Below are 20017 nucleotides of genomic sequence, written 5' to 3'. Positions count from 1 at the left end.
TAATTCAGGGGAGTGGGGAGGACATGGCAGGAGCTGGAGGGGGTGGAAATAATGCAAAGACAATACTCATGTATGAAATTCTAAAAGAAAAATACAATAAAATAAAAATGACTATCTTTGACAAATAAGCAAGAAGAAAAGGAGCTCCCTTTGAAGTCTTCCCTTCTGATGTGGGAATAATTAGGGGTGTGCAGGGGACTTTCATGTTTGGCAGGATTCCACTGCTTAAGAATAGCGTACAGAAGATGAGATAATTGAGAACCACAGAGTCATGCATTGTTCAATCACAGATGCATTATGTATGTTTCAACAAATAAAAACTCACAGCAAACTATTAGGGAAAACAATTATTAACATTTTCAGACTAAATTCTGAGTTTGCAATAATCATCAACTTGAGCACCATTATGAGTAATGTCACATGAAGGATGCCATGCTGGTACTAACACAGCCCCAATATGACTTGAAATAAGAAACGACAAATCCCAATGGCCTGGGAATGGGGGTCTGGCCAAATAAACTCTACTTATACAGTAAAGTGATATAATCATTAAATGTTAAGGTCTAAGCATATATGACAATGCCTTTAAAAGACTGACAGATTTTTTTAAAAATGGAAATTTGAAATCCTTATGCTAAGCAAAAGTAGCCAGAATAAACACACCACTTCTATGCTTATATTTACATGAAGTACCCCGAATAAGCATATGCAGCTGGAGGAACTCGTTAGTGGTTGCCAGGGAACAGGGATGGCAGGGTCGTAGTACTGGGAGAGACAGTTTCTTTTGGGGGTGATAGAAATATTTGAATAGATGTGCAACAATGTGAGTCTACCAAAACTCACTGAATTCCACCCTTTAAACTGTTAAATTTATCATAAATTTTATAAAAGAATGTGCAAGTATTGATGTATGTACATGAGTCACTATGGGAACAAGGGCATCAGTATGTTCTGATAAATGCACTACAAAGCATTTGAAGGAGTTATGTGGGGAATGAAGTTGAGGGAAACTTTTACATTTTTAGTATTGAATATTTTTTCTGGGCAAAGTACTGTATTACTTTTCCTCTATTAAAATTCATGCTGAAATGTCTACCTCTAGAAACCCAGAGGACCTAGCAATTGTTCTCTGCCCATTCCTCCTCTCCATTCCTTAAGTTTGCCATAATTTATATGGCAGAAAATTTATGTGCTTGAAATACTCACTTCATGGATTTTATTGCAGAGTTGTTCAACCACAGTTACACAAAAAGCTCCCTCCTGCTCACCTCATCCATCTGTACCCTTTTGGTACCCATTAACCTGTTCCTGTAGACTGCCCTTTCTAGAAATTCACACAAGTGAAATATGACAAGTAGCCTTTCATATTTGGATTTTTTTTTTTTACTATTTTTGAGTGTTATCTATACCGAAAAGTTACCAATGTGTCCTTTTTAAAATAACATATTAAAGTATTAGTTTTACATGATGATTGTGTAACTGGAAATTGAAATAAAAGGATTCCCATTTTAAAATTTAAAGCATAATAAATTAACGGGCTTTCTGGCTAGACTGATCTACAAGAAAAGACCAGCAAGTTCTTCAGTGCTATTGAAGACCACAAAATTGAGGGCCATAAACATGCCATTAAAGCTTGCCAGATATTTTCAGAACAATATTTTAACTTGGAAAAAAGTAATCACACTGTCTTCTCTTTCTCTACTTTTAGAACAAGAATCCAACTAGGTGGGGGAAAAAGGGGAAATTTTACAAGCAAAATTTTCAATGAATATTTCATATTTTTCTTTATTCTGTGTGCCACAAATGTTGAAAAGACTTTAATACACAATTATTCACCCTGCAAGCTTTTAGCAGATTCAGAAATAGACCAAATTTATATATGCAAGGAGGTGTAATTAGTTCAGCTCACAAAAATTTAGTATCTGATTTTTAGAACCTAATGTGCTTAAGAAAGTGCTTGTGCTTTTAAAATAGGAGAACAGTTCTGTTTTTAATTAGTCCTCATTTAAACAAATAATCACTTTAATTAATTTGCACAAACATAGGACATTGTGCTCCATCAGCAGATAATGTTCTTCATTAAATAGAGTGGGAACTTAATGCACTAGAAGTATTTCCACCTGGGATGTGAAATCTGCGCTCCCCCTTCCAGTTTTCATCTTTCAGGTATTTTTGGTGACCATTCTGAGCCATTTGTTAATAATTATATTTTTGACTAAGTACTTTGCCAACCTTTAGAAATCAATAGTTTAATAACTAAAATTTCAATTTGCCTACTGCCCAGTTATACGAAGGGTAGTAATTATTAACAAAGCAACTTACTGAAATCCAAGTAATAGAAATGCAGTACAATTCTAAGTTCAATAACTTTTATGGTATAGAAAAATGAAGTCTTCATGAGTAGCATAAAGGAAATAGTTGCCTGTAGTATGGAGGTGAAGTCAGGCTTTATTTAGACTGCTTGACATGTGTGGAGGTTAGCTAACGACAGGCCATTCTCATCTACACCTGAAAAGCACCAGGAGCCAATTCTTCCTTAGAGCATTTCCAATAAAACTTGGTATCTTCTTACTGTTACTCTTTCTCAAGCCCAATCCTAATATATTTTGGAAAGAAAAGGACTCCTATGAATTTGTATAACTATGAAAGTACTTAGGAGAAAAGTATGTGTGTTTTTCCTTGATTTTAAATGTTTCATTTCTGAAGTTTGGTGTTTAAAGCAAACATATCAGTAAACTGTTGGAGAAATTAAAATTGCTGAAAAAACCTGGAATTTATAGAAAAGGACATCATGTAGTAACTAGTAGTTCAGAGTTGGTATGACATCGCAAAAGAAGTGAGTGACCATTTGGAAAAGATAGATTTAATTTGGAGCTTTACTTGGGTATGGTTGCTCTAGGTTGTATTTAAAGGAAGTTCAGTGATACTGTGGTAAGCATGCTTCATTTGTGAGTTCAAACAGCTGTACAATGGGAGTCCCTACTTTATGAAAAGCAAACACTTGTCACACACACTCCTTTCTCCCACAGGATAAGAACAGCAATTTGTCAGTTAGTACATTAGATATGCTGTATTTGACTTGGGAGGAAAGATCTCCAGATATGGTCTCAATTTTTACCATTTTCTATGGCTAAGAGTATCCTATATAGACTCTGAACTCTACATTTTCTATCTGTATAGGGGAAGACCATATAATTTTGGTACTGAAGCTTCCTTCTAAAGAGATAATAAGTACTATAAACAAAAGTGCACAATTTTAACATATAAGGTAACTGACCTTAACTTTGGAGCATATTTGAATTTAACAATGCCCTTTGTATTAAGATTACATACTTACAAAATTATTTTGAGGGGAAGCATCAAATTATAAGAAAACTTAATTTATCAGGGGAAATTTTGTTGACAATGGGTTAAATATAACCAAATATGAGAGAATTAAATTCCTTAAGCATTGTCTATCCTGTTTATCGTACTAGTCACATATTGTTGGGCGTGGTAGCACATACCTTAGATCCCAGCACTCAGGAGGCAGAGGCAGGTAGCTCTTGGTGAGACTGAGGCCAGCCTGCTCTAAACAGTGAGTCCCAGGCCAGCTGGGGCTACAGGGAAACTGTCTCAATAAGACAAAACAAAACAGAACAAAACAAACAATAGAACAACAACAAAAAAAGGATGCATATTAACAGAAAGCATTTACATATTTGCCTTAACAAGAACTATATAGAATGAATTGAAAAATTCAGTGCTGGGCATACCTGTAATTCAAGCACTTAAAAGAGGCAGGAAAACCAGGAGTTCAAAGCAAGCCTGGGCTACGTGACAGGTTATCTCACTCACTCGTCCCCTGAAGAGCAAAAAACAGGCAAAGAAAGCAGAAAAAAGGAAAAGTATACCCAAAGAGTACAAATACTTTTCTAAAGCAATTTGCTGTTTGAAAACCTAGCTCCAAACTGATTAGTGTATATCCAGCATATAAAGAATAAAGAAAAACTTGTTTACGTGATGCTCATTTTATGCTTGAAAACTTGCTCTAAAAAAGGAACCATTAAATACATTAGTTTGGGATTTCTTTAGGCTGCAAGTCTCCTCTTTAAAAGGGAAGCATTTTCTTCTCCATCCCATGCCTTTCTTGTACCTGTTATGAAACCCTGTCCAGAAGCTGCAGGCAGTTTAACAGCCAACAATCCACAACACCAGACACAGTATTTTCCTACAGGGGTTTTGGCAGGAGAGTATAACAATACAAACCAAGTGAATTTAAAACATTGAAGTAATGTTGTCAAAGTAAATTATTTCTCATTTAGTCTTTTTCTGATTTTACACTTAGATGACTTACATTTTTGAAATTAGGTTTAAACTGGAAGTCAGAATCCAACCCAAATGAGAGCATGGTTTAATGAAATAAACTCAATAACACAGTTAATTGGGAAAAATTTAATAAGCATCAAATGCACTATACATTGATAACTGCAATACTGAAATTGTGAAATTTTAAATATTTTTCTCAAAAAAAGTTAGTGACTTTCTTTCTTCTGGAAGATGTGGAGACAGAATTAAGTATGGATGTGGTCTTTGAGATTTAGTTAACATCAGGATCTAAACAGCTGCTCACATTCCATATCTAAGGTAGACTGTAAGCTGCTTATCTCCAAATTGCAGCTGAAGTTTTATAAGATCATTTACGGGAATGTCAGACTTTTGAACTGCAAACTCAGAAAACTCTGCATTGGGATTTTTTACTTTGTTTTACTTCAGCCCACTTGAGGATATGGGTAGTTTTTCATTCCTAATTCCTTGGAAAAATATTTCTGCAGTAAGTCTTGTTTCTTCTTTACTATAACTGGGTTGTTCTTAAGAAAGATTATCAGCTTTGCGGTTGGTTTTCCAGTTAATAAAAATCTATCAAAAACATTATATGATTTGTAAGGGTTGTTTCCAACTCTTGCAGGATCAGGAAAGAAATAGCATTTCTTATCTGTATGAGCACAAGTTCTTAAAGCTAGTGGCACTGCAGGTAATTCCATACAGCTTTCAACTGTACTATAAAGATGAACAGGAGACACATTTACTTCATTGCTTCAAGTCTACTGGAACTCAGCATGAATTGTGCCGCTGTACTTTGCTGGTCCAATTTTACGAGTTTTAGGTCCTTTTTGTGAATCTGGCCCACTGATATCCACATCCCAGAAAAATTCAGTTCAAAACACGGAAATTAGGGCAAAGACTCCATACAACAAAGCACAAGGATATGCTACTAAAAGTTGCTGTCCATCCATGGCTAGGGCAGAAATGAAAATCTTGGAAGCAGAAAAACTACACCATCCAATAATCCCAGCAGTGAGAAGGATTCCCACCATTCCTCTGCAACAGGAAAAAAAAAAAGGGGGGGGGGCAAAATTAGGTACATTAGGTTATGCAAAAATACTCTATTAAAAGGCAAGGCATTTTAAAAATCATATGAAGAAACAAGACTATTTTTTCAAATGCAAAAATGTACTTGCAGAGTGAATTCAAGAATTTTGGATCATTTTATGTGGCAAACAGCTCTGTAACAGTTTATAACATTTGTAACAGTTTTGCTCTTTTAAAATACAAATTTTCCCAGCTGTGGCACTACTGGCACTTGGGCTGGAAGTGTTTGTCCAAGGGTTAGTGCTCTGAGCAGTTAGGATGCTCAGCAGCCTCACAGGCTTCCCTCTACCAACAAAAGATCAGCAACCCTGTTACCCACAGCTATGACACCAAAATCGCCTTACTCATCTCCCAATGTCCCCGGGAGGAAACATTTTCCTGGCTAAGATATACTGTTTCAGTAAAAATAACAACTACAACAAAACTTCCTATAAAATTCAAACAGACAAATAACTTTTAACAAGAGTGAAACAGTTTCTTTACTAAAACACAAACATTTTTTTGTCCAAAAGGAGATTATAAAACCATTATTTTGCCAAATGTTTAAAGAGTTGGCACGTCTCCTTTTCCTACACTTGCATTTTTTCTTATTAAAATAATTATTTTTTTTAAAATCGTGTGTGTGTGTGTGTGTGCCTGCATGCAGGTATGTGAACATGAGTGAGGTGCCTGCAGATACCAGAGGAAATCTGATCGAGTTACAGTTACAAGAGGTCTAGTGTGAGTCCTCTCTGAGACCAATATGTGCTCTTAATGGCAGTCCAGCCCTAGCATTTTAAATTTCTAAGTGAAACTTTCTATGTATAAAAAGCCTAATTATTGCTAGCGTCTAGAGCCAGCCACAGTGAGGTGCTTCAACTAGACAGAAATGGCACACTGGCCACAAGGAACGTCATCAGACGTATACACTCTTCTTTTTTAATCTAACCTAAAAAATCATTTAAAAATCACACATACTTAAAGCTACTTTCAAGTATATTTGGGAACATGCAGACATAACTTCTAAAAAAAAACGTTGCACTCTCAGTTATAAAGCTGTCAGAAAGAATACGTGTTCATTATTCATACATGTTTAACAAGCCCAATTGCTTCAAGAAATCTGATATGATTGGTTTATGAGGGGGAAAACAATTTTAACACTGACTTGAATTTTTCCATGTATTATTTAACAATCACAATTGTCAGACTATTATTGCTACGACATCAGTAAACACAAAACTAATAAAACTCTTGATCAAAGGTAAAATTGACATTGTCTGAAACATTCTGAAACTCATTACCGCTTTCATTGGTCATCACCCAAAACGCACACAGCACAGAAGCACAATGTATTTGCTTAATCAGGAATTTATCTCAAACTGAAGGTTAACTAAATCCCACCACAGAGAAATGGCTAAGTAAATCCCAAGTTTAAGATCAGTACTTACTGTAAAGAAAATATCACTGCGAAGCTGGAAAGCAGGATCATGGGAAGGAGGCAGTACCCCAGAACACTTGCCACACAACCAAATGAAACACCTGTCATACTCATTAAATTCAATAAGCAAAACATTCCTAGACATCCAATTGCACTGATCCCATACACATAGCCAAACTGGATTTTGCCAGCCTATGGGTAAAGAAAGAAAATAGGTTAAAGTGCAAGAAATAAGTCATCTGGGCCTTATTTTACCCAAAATGCTTGATGCAGAAAATATTCAATTTAAGAATATTTAAGCATCAAGATCTACAGAAGCAGGTATTCTTCACAAAGGGGGAAAAAGACAAAGCTGGTCTTTATACCTTTCTTGAGTGTAATGTATTAGTTCCTGATATATATTTTGTTGTATTTCCTAGTAGTGTTTGATGCTACTATAGAACTGAACATAAAGGGAGAAAAATCATGCTCCAATAACCGGAAATAGTGTATTTCTGAAAAGAATTTTCGCTGATTATAAAAGCAAATAAACTACAAAGGTAAGATGAAAAACCACTCTGAATGTTTGGATACTTGCTAATATCTCTTGAAAGCACCCAATTCCATCTAATGTGCAGCAAAGTAACTTATTCTCATTAGTGTGTGTGTGTGTGTGTGTGTGTGTGTGTGTGTATATATATAATTTCTTTTTTAAAAAATTGTATTTATTTTTATTTTGTATGTGTATGACTGTTTTTCCTGCATGTACGTGCAACCATGTGTGCAATGCCCACAGAGGCCAGAAGATGACATTGGATCCTCTGGAACTGGAGGTACAGATGGTTGTTAGTGGATATGTACGTGCTCAGAACCAAACTAAACTCAGGTCTCCTGTATGAACAGCCAGTGTACTTTGAGATCCTGTCTCAAAAAAAACCCCCAAGAGCAGAGAAAGTGAGATGAGCAGTAGGCAGCATGTACTCATTTCTCTCTCCCTTGGTTGAGATATTATGTCACCTAGTTGTTTCCAGTTCCTGCTGCCCTGACAGCCCCTGCAATGATGGACTACAATGAGATGAAACTAGCACAGGGTCCAAACAAGAAAATAAAAGAGAATCACTATCTCCTTAGAAAACGTGCACTGAGTAAAAAAAAATTCTCAAAAATAAGAAATTCTGATTTTTTCCCCCCTTAATAACTGGACTACTTTCAATTTTCATTTACTTTTTTGGAAATAGGTATGATCTCATCAGGTAGTGCAGGCTGGCCTGGAATTCACAATCTTCCTGCTTCAGCCTCCCAAGGGCTCAGACTACAGGTATGTTCCTATATGCCTGGCTCAATAAATTATTTTTTAAATATGTTGTCCAATACTACTGATGGGAAAGTGACCAATAGGTATAAATTCAAGCAACTCAATACTATCTAAAACATCAAAGACTTCAGGTATCAACAGTCTCTCCAAAATGTTAAAGTGTTCTTTTAATCTTACCCTGACAGGTGACTCAAAACCTTACCAGTAACAATGTGGCTCCAAAGGCAAGGCAAAAAACCATAGGTCCTGCTAAGTCTGTTTCATTCATGATGCTGCCATCTGCTACTTTTAATGGATGTAGCACAGTTAGTGTTTTTTGCCAGATGTGGTCAAAATTTATACCTAGCTCTAAGAGAAAGAGAAAATAAGGACACATAATAATATAAAAATGGTTTAAAAACTGATTCACTGTTTTATGACCATATGAACTTCAATTAATTTCCTTAAACATATTTAATCATAAAGGAGGATAAGCAAAATAAAAAATGAACTGCCATGAACACTCATTTCTGAACTGGTGCTTCCTTCTACAGAGAATATCCTGGATGTCATCTTTGGATAAGTACATGTGTAAATGCACAGAGAGAAACAGTGCTTCTCCCTCTAAATCGCTTACCACTTCATGAGGTCTACATTCACAAATTTCTCCTGCATTTTTGTTTAATATAGCATTAAGAATTTCTTTTAAGTCCATTACTCCAATGACAGACAATTAGTTGAATAGTTTTCTGTAATGGAAACTACAGGTATCAATTTTAGGATTTGTGATATTTAATTTCCCTGAATCTATGCTGGAACAGGAGACAAAATTAAATGGCAATGTAATAGGACATAGCAGTATTCAATGAAGTACTAATAATATTTTAGTGAGGCCTCAATGCCAAGCTACATGATGGTGCTCTGAAAATATCTAACTTCTTCTTTGATGTTGGAAAAGGGTATGGATAGGACGAAACAGACACATCTGTCATCTCAGATGCATAGTGAAAGAACATATGGACAAGTAATAGTAAGGGATTCTTTACCTGGAGCTTCAAGAATAATCAGGGGTTCCATAAAATTATATATAATTATGGCTCTATGCATATAGATTCGGATTTCTGGAATACAATTTGCAAACCACGTTTTCTAAGTAATGTCAACAGTTATGTGAGTTTCCATGTAGAATTATGAATATTATGCTGCTTTCTTTCAGTTATTCCACTAGAAGAATTTACTTAATAATTTGAAATAAAAGTCAATGATCATAATGACATATTTTATTATCACCTTTTCAAAGACATAGTCCTTTATGGTCCAATGTCATTTCATATAAGCTCCAGCCTAAATAAGATATTTATTAAACTATGTTTTCTATGAGATTATTTTATTATTTTTAAAAATATTTTATTTATCATTTTTATTGTATGTGTATGCATGTATTGCCTGCATGTAGGTAAGTGCACCCGTGTCTTGCAATGCCCGCGGAGGACAGAAAAGGTTGTCAGATCCCCTGGGACTGGAGTTACGGACAGTTGTTAGATGCCATGTGGGTGCTGGGATTTGAACCTGGGTCTTCTGCAAGAACAGTCAGTGTTCTTAACTGCTGACAGTCAGTATTCTTAACTGCTGAGCCATCTCTCCAGCCCCAAGATTGTTATTTTAAAAGAAAGGACAATATCTGCAAATTGGGATTTTTTTCACTTAGCAGCTGGATACTACAAAGTACAGGCTGAGTGTGACTAATCTCAAAATCCAAAGTCTGAAATGCTCTGAAATTCAAAACTTTTGAACACCAACATATTATTTAAAATGTTTTAAGCCAGGTGTGGTGGCCCACACTTATAATTCCAGCACTTGTAAGGCTGAGGTAGGACTATTGCGTGTTTGAGGGCAGTCTGGGCTAAACAGCAAGACACTTATCTTAAATTAAATAAATAAAGCTTTGGGTTTTGTAGCATTTCAGATTTCAGGTTTTCAGAATAAAGATGTTGAACCACTGAAGTCTATGAAAATATTCCAAAATTCAGATAACTTCAAAATCTAAAACAATTGTAACCTCACGTGTTTCAGGCAGAGCGTGTCCAAAATGTACTATTGTATCCTACCTTCTAGTAGAGGTGGCTCCTCCTCAAAGCTGTTTCCAAAGAACGGCTGAGGTGGAGCTGCAGCATAGGACTGAGTTGGCTGGTAAATCTGCCCAGTGTACGGCTGCCGTGGCTGCATCATGTCTGCAGGGACAAATCGTCCTTGCTGCGAGTAGTCATAGCCAGCATATTGCCTATAAACCAAAGTAAGCTGTAGTACTCAGTATTTCAACCACCTGAGAGTTGATATCCCTAAATTCTTAATTTTTTACTTGACAGCTCTTAGTTTGCTTTCTGTTGCTGTGATAAAACACTGACCAAAACCAGGTTAGGGAAGAAAGGGTTTATTTGCCTTACACTTCCATACCATAGTCTACCACAAAGGAATGTAGGGGCAGGAACCTGGAGGCAGGAGCTGTAGCAGAGACCATGGAAGAACACTGCTTGCCAGGTTGCATCCCCTGGCTTTCTCAGTTACCTTTTTTTATACAACCCAGGCCTACCTGCCTAGGAATGGCACTGCTCACAGTGGGCTGGGCCCTCGCACGTTAATTAGCAATCAAGAAAATGCCTTGCAGACATGGCCAAGACCAATCTGATAGAGAAAATTCCTTCTTCCTAAGTATTTCTAGTTTGTCTCAAGTTGACAAAAACCAACCAGCGTAACAGTCAAAGAATTATCAGTCATGTAATTCTTAGATATGCACTATTCTATATCTATCATATAAAGGGTGGTTGAAATCATTACTAAGATTTTCAAGGTGAAAATGTGAAAAGCATCTGTTGTTACAGAGAATCTTCCTGTTGACATATTTACATGTGTAGCATTTAAACAGTTAAGCAACCACACTTAAAAATCAGGAGACCAACAAATAAAAATTAAGTCTTGACTATTTCTTCCCATGTTGGTAGCACATAATAATACAGTATTTTATGAAATAAATGTATGCTACAGATGATAAATAAAAGCTTAGGGTGGCAGGCTTTATGCTACATGTTACATAAGTTTCGTACTGAAATTTGGATAACTATGGAGTCCTAATTCTTCCTTACTCTTCACAGTATGGTATATTTTACAAGTGAGGAAACCTCTTTAGCACTCTTAAACTCTTTTAAGAAACATCAATTTCAAACCACAGTGTGGAAAGAAAAAAAAACAAACAAGCTTATTCTGAATATAACAAAACATTATTTGTAGACCTTGTATTTTAATGGTGCTTTAATTTTTTTTCAAAGTGACTGCATACTTCCTGTCTTGTTAGATTTACAGTATAGCAAATTCTGCCTTTATAGGAAGAATGCATTCCATGGCTACTTTAGTGACAAAGAGGGAATGGAAATGTATTGAAACCCTATCTTTAAATACCCATTTTACCATAGTCTAGGAAAATATCACTTGTGTATCAGTGGGATAATCTAGTTATATAGTAATAAACACGAAATTAAAATACAAAGTCTAATGATATCCATTAAGATTTTAAAAATAAAATAATTTTTAAAGTAATTTAACATGTCAAATAAAAAAAAATCAAAGCTATGGTGAATATTCAGTTACACATAGTCCTTTTAGAGACTTTAATGTGATTTTTAAGAATTACTGCACTAGCAAAATCCATGCTTACATAATATGTTTTTTGCTATTCAATACAGAACTCATTGTTATTATTGCAATTGCAAAAATAAAAATAGCTGTAAGCAAATATGTGATCTGTACATAGAATAAATTATCATGTACCTGCTAAAAAGACTTCAGTTTTATGTATATGTAAGGAAAAAAAATCAAGAAATACTCAGTAGGTTGGGGCTGGAGAGATGGCTCAGTGGTTAAGAGCACTGGCTGTTCTTGCAAAGGACCTAGGTTCAATTCCCAGCACCCACATGTCAGCTAACAACTATCCATAACTCCAGTTTCAGAGGATTCAATATCCTCTTCTACCCTCCATGTGCACAGCAGGACATGGGCATACTTACATACATACAGGCATAACACTCAAACACATAAAATACAAATAAAAGTTTTTAAAAAAGAAATTTTGGAGAAAAGGAATAATGTTCAAAATACCATATATTATATGCTTTTAAGAAAAACACATGCATTCAAACACACTTTTTCATCGCTTAGCATAGCTCTGGAGAATACACAAGAAACTTCAAAACCTGGTTGGTGCTAGGTAAAGGAACCTGGAAACAGTGACACAGAGGACCGAGTTTTCATACAAACTTTTGTACCTTTATACATGCTGGGCAACATTATTTAATGAAATTAATTAATACTCTAATACTAACTTATTGGCAAGATATGCCCACTAGTGGAATAGAGGCATGAAAGTTATGGGGGTAACCACTGGCTTTCTGATTGGTATGAGGCCTGCTCCACAGGAAGGACTTCATGCTTGGTCCTGTAAACCTGGTCAAAAGCCCTAATGTAAGATCATAAGCTGTACTGCTGATATTGTGCTAAATGGTCATGCTGCAAACTGCATTCTAAATATGTTCATATTCACAAATCAACTCTGGTCAGAGAAACTTATTTTTGCAGTGGATCGTGGTTAATGCAGGGACTCATTGCTGGTCAAACTGCCAAGTATAAATAACTGGCTGCTCAACTATGGGTGGGTTATCTGTTTCAACCTCCACCATTCAAGGCTCAGAGAACTTTGCAGAAGGGATAGAAAGAAGGGATAGATGAATGTAAGAGTTAGGAGATAGTGAGGACAGCTGTTAAATGCTGATTTCTAGACATGACATGCTGTCTCACATATCGACACACACACAGTAGCTGTGGTTACCTCAACAAGCCTGCACAAGACCAAGTAGTCAAAAATTCCAGCATGGAGGGGGAAGAGGCCACGAGGCCCCTGTAGGAACTATTGGTTGATGGCTGCTGAGGGAGAGTCATACTCTTTTGGGGGATGTGGCCACTGGTGGGTTGCTCATGCCCCAGTGGATGGTCATACACCTGTAACGGGGCACCAATAACTGGACTTAGGGGGGGTTACTACAAGGAGTTGGAGGGAGGCAGCATTGAGTGAACATGATCAAAATACACTGTGTAAGTGTAGGACACTTTCAAAGAATAAAAAAAATAATTCTAATTGGCTAATTCTAAAACAAGCTATGAAATATGTAAGTATATGTAACTACTGAAATGCCAAAGACACCCTTTTGAAGTTACTATGTAGAAAGCACTATTTCATGTTTAATGCAAACTGTCTCATATTCTTACTACAACCCTACAAAATAGGATATTACTGTCTTTTTCACTATACAAATGAAATTTAGGTTAAAATAATTTGCCTATAATGGTGGCTGGGTTGACTCCAATTGCCAACCCATAATACACTAATAAAATCCTCCTTTCCATAGACTGTTGCAAAATGATCTGTATATATGCATTTTCCCAGATTTTCTGGTATGCATATATGCTGATTTCTTCTTTACGTACACACCCATTCACACAAGAACCCCAACCCTCAGCAGGATCAGCGGGCTGAGCTAGGATAACAATTCTCCCTTCCTGATTTCACGAAAATGCTCATGTAGAGGTTTCCACAAGATGTTTAAACAGATTATATTTTATTCATAGGATGGAGAAGAAGGCAGAAAATGGAGGGAGTGAGGGATATAACAGAAAACCAGAAACTAGTATAGTTGCAGTTATAAAACTCTTTGGTCCACTTTATATTCTTAAAATCTACTGAAAATCCCAAAGTAGTTTATGCAAGTTATTAACTATCAGTATTTGCCATAAAAGAAATTAAATGTTTAAAATATCTATTACATCATTGAAAGCAACATTATACTTAATTTTAGCATAAAGTTTTTATGACAAAACTATAAGAAAATTACTAAGAAAATCACATTATATAAGCTAGATTCTGTTCATGTGCTTCTGCATTCAAGCTGTTAGGATATATTATTTTAGCTGAAGCAGTTAAAGACATGATTGTAAAATTGAGTTATTATAATATCCTTTCATATTATTTTATTTTTTGATGCTACATTTCAACTCCAAACAAGGGGTAGTTTGTAAAAATTCAATCTGTATGGCTGGAGAGATGGCTCAGCGGTTAAGAACACTGGTTGTTCTTGCAGAAACCCGGGTTCAAATCCCAGCACCCACATCGCAGCTAACAACTGTCCATAACTCCAGTCCCAGGGGATCCGACAGCTTCTTCTGTCCTCTGTGGCCATTGCACGACATGGGTGCACTTACCTACATGCAGGCAATACAAGCATACACATAATAAAAATAAAAAAATATTTAAAAAATTCAATCTGCAACACAGAACTTGAAGCAGCATCAATACTTTTCATGCCTTAGTGACATTAAAATCTGCTTATATTTCTTGCACTTTGAATGGATCCATTTACCCACATATAGTTTTATGGCATTATTTGTCTGTCACTTAAGAAAACTGTTTATATAATCTTTCAAAATTTAATAAATTTGATAAATTTAATTTCAAATATTAGAAAATCACATTTGTTCATATCCCTAATCTCACTAGGAAAAAATGTTTAATTGCTAGGAAACTAGTAATTCCATGATGATAAATACAGGTTTAACCAAAATCCTTGGTTTTGCCTGAAAATTTGAAATTGACTATTAGAGACAAATGCCATGAGTTGTTTTCCTTGAAATGACAGGTTTACTTATTGTTGAAAAAGTATCTGCCAAATACTCATGCCTGACTAACTGTAGTTTGTAGGTTATTTCAAATAAAAACGGTCTCCATGAAAAACCAAATGGTTCAGTTTCCAACGTAGCAGCACATGTATCTGCTTAGAGAGACTGTATTTTCAGTATCCAAGAAGTGTTTTGCGACTGTTTCCCACTTTGTCACACCGAATATTAAAGAAATATGTACTAAATAGTCAAGAGTTAACAAAAAATTATGTTTCTTACTCCTCCATTAATGGAATCTTTGGATGAAAATGGTTTATTACTTTCTCCCAATGATGACAAATACACTGCTAGTTCCTAAATTCACACTCAGGTACTATCAGTTTTACCAAACATCTTTGCAACATAAGTACAAATGTTAACACACTTAAAAGGGCACAGAATACCTTGGTATTGTTACAAAAACTATTTTTGAACTTAAGAGGATCCCTGAAAAATCATAAGAATCCTATAAAGCCTACAGCACGCAGTATCACTGATTAGGATCTATGTTTCACATAAAGGAGAGAGATACTGCAACAAGACCATTTCAAAGGTAGAATAATCATTCTATCTCTAAGATACAAGTGAAAAAGACAATACCACTGAACTTTATTTCCCTTTCCTGGCAGGACCTGTGCAGAAAAACCTGAAGACTCACTCTTGGTTGTAAACCAAACTGTGTTATAGCATACATGATTTTTACACCAACACTTTCATAGTGGGCAAAGTAGAGTGGTCCATCCTAAATCAATCAGCACTTTTTATCACAATAAAGACAAGCCTTGTAACACACGTTGTCTTACTATTGTTTACTTTAATGTACATAAAATCCGCTGGGGTTCCATAAAGATATTATCAGGTAAGTCAAAGGGAGAATTGTATCTGCTCTCAGTATCTTAAAAAACAAGCATGGATATTGCTAAATATTTTAGAAGCATATCTAGAAAATACTGTGGATCTATAAAATATGGTAACGTGAAGTATCAGGAAGAGGAAACCTCAAAGGCAAATTTAGATAAGGCTAGTAAGTCAAACAGGTAGACAAGCCAGGTATTCAACTATCTGAATCATGATTTTTCGCTAACAGAGCTAAAAGTTATCAGCTGATTTTTGTTAATGAGTTAGCAAAGCAAACAAAATACTAATTAGTAAGCTTAGATGGGCATTTAAAATATAATTAGGTGACAGATGTACTTTAGGTACATACAAAAGCAAACAAATCCAATTTTTAATGAAACTTAGATACACACATTATTATTTATTATTATGTACTGCTAATACATCATGCTTTTTGTTTTCTCAAGTTTAAGTTATAAACCATTTTGCTGGCTGGCAGTTCTGGTTATTGAAGTATCTCAAATAAAACATGTTCACTAGTACTGAAGGAAGGCTTATTAGTATATGATTTAGTTAAGGGTGAAAATTGTGATACTACTCAGCAACAGAGTATCCACACAACTACTGTGTGCAATACAGAAGAGCAAAATTAGATGACTGTAAAGTATAATGAGAGGACAAGTCACATGCTTAAGTTACACAAACCTGGTCAGGATAGAACATCAGAAAGAGAGCTATCTGGGAAATTGCAGTCTAAAGATAATTTGATTAAAAGCAGGCTGCCATAGAGTATCAAGCTCTTCAAACTCCAGCTGCTTTAGGGATTTTCCAGATGGATCCTGACCACTTACATTTACTTGCTCTCAAGTACACACAGTACTCATTAAAAATATGTATTTTGATAAGTATATTATTTTAAAGGAAATCTCTCAGTATGATTTTTCTCATTCTGTCCAATAAATTGATCAAAAGAGGTAAATTCTCACCCATATATAAGTGAAAACTAAACAGAATAACAGAAAAACCAATTCATAGAGGTTATTTTTACTTTTATTCAACAAGTTAAGTGAGAAGGAATATACATGCCTCAAACTAAGCAGATTCAAATGATCAAAGCGTGAATTTCCTTCAAAACCAACTTTGGAACTTTCATTCATATATATTAATATAAACACATTCTACTACTGCATGTTTCTCAGATTGAGGAGATTCATAACTTTCCTTTGCTCTCATCCCAAGAGTCTTCATGAGATCTGAATTCAATACAACAGATAATGCGTGAACTATATGAAGTTATCTGCATATTTATATGGGTATTGAGTATATGCATGCATTTCTGGAACACAGGCCCATCGTGTCTATAACATTATCAAAGGGGTCCAAGACCATCTAAAAAAGTGTAAGCACAGGACACTTCATTCAACTAGACATCAGCAAGATTTATCTCTAGGTTCTAAGAGACTAAAGATATGATGTCCTAGAAGAGAATGGTTGAACGCTTTTGACTGACATACCCCAAAACCAGCTATTACAGAAAGATTATGTTGTTTTTAACAGTTCAGAGCCCAAAGGCTCTAAACTCTCTTCTTCAACCTACAACGGGTAACTTCTGTGACACTGACCATAATTCTTCCATATGAGGAATAATAAAAATGATTATCAATTGCCATATGAAAATGACCTGATAGTGGGGAGCTTACATTTTTAAACTGTGTTGCTAAGGTGAACATTCTTTGATGAAGTTTGAAAGTTGGACTGACTTAACTACCAAATAAGCTATGAAAAGATAACCAAACTTTAAATAGGATAATCCCTTCAAACTCAAAGTGTCACATCTCTCTAGACCAAGAAAAATGCCCCCCCACATTTTTTTAAGAAAAAAAAATCACATTCCTGTAGAGGAACATATTCATACATTCATTTTTAGGCAAAACCAAGTATTCTAAATACATGGTTCCTTAAAATACAGACTGAATGACTTGTCAAAGTTGAAAAGTTACTTGCTGTAGGGTCCTCCACTTCCTCCATAATCATAGGATTGCTGAGATTGGTCATCGATGCTGTAGCTTGTCTGGTAGAAACCCGAGTTTAAGTTATCAAAGCCTGACATTGCAAATGATCTGCAACAGAAGAGAGATGGCAAACAGCTTTACAACCGAGATCCTACTTAGCCTGTTTGTGGTCCTCTGCTGAAGCAAATACCCTCAGAGGGCAGAAAATCCTTCTGAGGGCTCAGCACCTGAGGCTGGTCCGGGAGGGGGAATGACGGAGGGAGGTCCCACAAGACCCTGAGACCTCAGGATGCTGCTAGGCTGCGGTCGGGCGAGGACATGGGACGAGTGGCTTCCAAGCGACCTAGAACTTTAGTAGCCCGGTGACTGCCCACCTGGGGACAGGGCTTCACAGCAGGCAACACGGTGGCTCCTTTCAAGAGCCGCTCGAGGCCTGTCAGGGAACTGCAGGACCCGTACAGGGTCGCGCCTGAGCGGTAGGGGCCGCGTCCGCACAGGGTCTGGAAAGGGAGCGAGGGTCTGGGCTGAAAGACCACCGCACCGCACCGCGCCGGAAGGCAGCGGGCAGAGCCGAAGGCGTGTCACGGTCTGGGACACTCACCGGACACGCAGGCAACAGAAACGGCGGAGGCGGCGGCGGCTCCGGGGGCCCCAAATAACGCCCGAAACTCAGTTCCAGTCCTTCACCAGCTCCGTTGCTACGTGTCACAGGCCAAAGAACTGCTTCCGGGTCACGCCCGCCTGCGCAGGCGTGTTAGTAGGCTATGCCCGGTCCTGTTTCGTTGGTCATGAGGTGTGTTGCGCCTGGGGGCGGGATTTACAACGGCGTTCTGGTGACAACTGGTTCTGTGACTGGCCAATGGGGAAGAGGGAAAGTGCTTCCGGAGGGGTTTGGCGGAGGCGGGAAGGCGCAGGCGCAGTAGTGACTCCGCGCCCTGAGGGAAATGGAAGGGCTGCGGTGAACGCGACCGAGGTGCTTTGTGGGCCCCATACTGCAGAACCTGGATTTCTTTAGACTCACAGATTCAGGCGCCGCTCTAAGGACTTTACATCTATTACAAACATATATATGATATGTTTATAAAACCTAATGACTTTTTTGTGGGACTAAGTTCATTCTTTTAGCTATGGAGATACTGTGATGAGTATGTCGTCTAAGAGGAGGGGAAATTTAAAAAATCCATGTAAAATTGTTATTCTTAATGCCTCATGGCATTTTGAAAGGTGTAATGAAAAGCCAGTTTGAGAGGGTGTTGAAAATAGATGAATGGTTAACACGAAAAGGCTGGGTATAAAGGCAGAGGATGAAGAACTTGACTGTCTGGGGTAGAGAATGCCTTGTGGGAAGCCTGAGGTGAGGACAAACCAGGTTTGAGAACCTCTGCACTATTGATACTTTTAGTCCAGATAATTCTTTGAACGGGTACTATGAGATTTCTGTTCCATTGATGAATTTCTGAAATTGCTCAACGAACTGTTTAGTTTACCAGTCACTTCAGCGTTTATTGATGTAGATAACAACTGTATAATTTTAAGTACAATGATGATATAGTATGCTTTGCCGTAGAGGTGATCCGTTACCATTTTATGCCTGTTTTAATTCTCAAAATGTGTTTACTAATAGTATACCTTTTAAACTCAGTATCTCAGTTTGGTTGATGAGGTAGGTGTCCATACCCTTAAAGCTACATAGTGCATGAAACTGAGTTTCTAGTTACCAACAATATACAACAGTCCATCTCTTCAGTGATCCTAGGGCTGAAAAAAGATTTCTGTTCTCTTCCTTGAGTCCTTTGGTGTTCCTGTTGGTTCCTATCTGAAAGAGAATTTGATCTCAAATTTGAATGAAATATGTAATATGAAAATTAAACCTTGCCTGGTTATGATCGAATTGTTGGGTATAAATGTTCAAATTCTGCTTCCATGAAAATATTTGACATATTTAGCTGGTTGTGGTGGTGCACACCTTTAATCCCAGCACTCGGGAGGCAGAGGCAAGCGGATCTCTGAGTTCAAGGCCAGCCTGGTCTACATAGTTCCAGGACAGCTGGAGCTATAGGGAGACCCTATCTCAAAAAGACCAAAAAATAATAAATAAATAAATAAATTTCCCTTTCCAATTCCTGCCCCAGCTGGGAAGCCAAAAGAGCAAACAAACAAAACAAAACAAAACAAAACAAAAACCTGAGTTCCCTCATACCTTTCATATTATTTGTTTGGCTTTGAAAGTAGCCCAAGTAGCCTTCAGAAGCCCGTTGGGGATTTTAAGGCCATCAGTTAATTTCATAGCCATGTAGGTTTTCTTTAGGA

The 20017-nt window shown here is 36.8% G+C and overlaps 1 protein-coding gene across 1 annotated transcript; it reads right to left on the bottom strand.

Moving 5' to 3' along the window:
* Positions 1-4419: 4419 nt before the first annotated feature.
* Yipf5 (Yip1 domain family member 5) lies at positions 4420-18466 on the bottom strand. The gene is made up of 6 exons (XM_008844908.3): positions 18309-18466; positions 17696-17815; positions 10211-10383; positions 8326-8471; positions 6840-7021; positions 4420-5361 (listed from the first exon to the last, which is right to left on the bottom strand). Exons 2-6 carry the CDS (start codon positions 17803-17805, stop codon positions 5199-5201), a joined length of 774 nt encoding a protein of 257 aa, XP_008843130.1. The 5' UTR covers positions 17806-17815; positions 18309-18466; the 3' UTR covers positions 4420-5198.
* Between the last annotated feature and the right edge of the window lie 1551 nt (positions 18467-20017).

The sequence above is a fragment of the Nannospalax galili genome, unplaced genomic scaffold (assembly GCF_000622305.1).
Source record: "Nannospalax galili isolate Female #2095 unplaced genomic scaffold, S.galili_v1.0 scaffold222, whole genome shotgun sequence".
Lineage (NCBI taxonomy): Eukaryota > Metazoa > Chordata > Mammalia > Rodentia > Spalacidae > Nannospalax > Nannospalax galili.
Note: the sequence above shows the minus strand (reverse complement) of the source record. Positions and strands in the feature narration are given on the sequence as shown.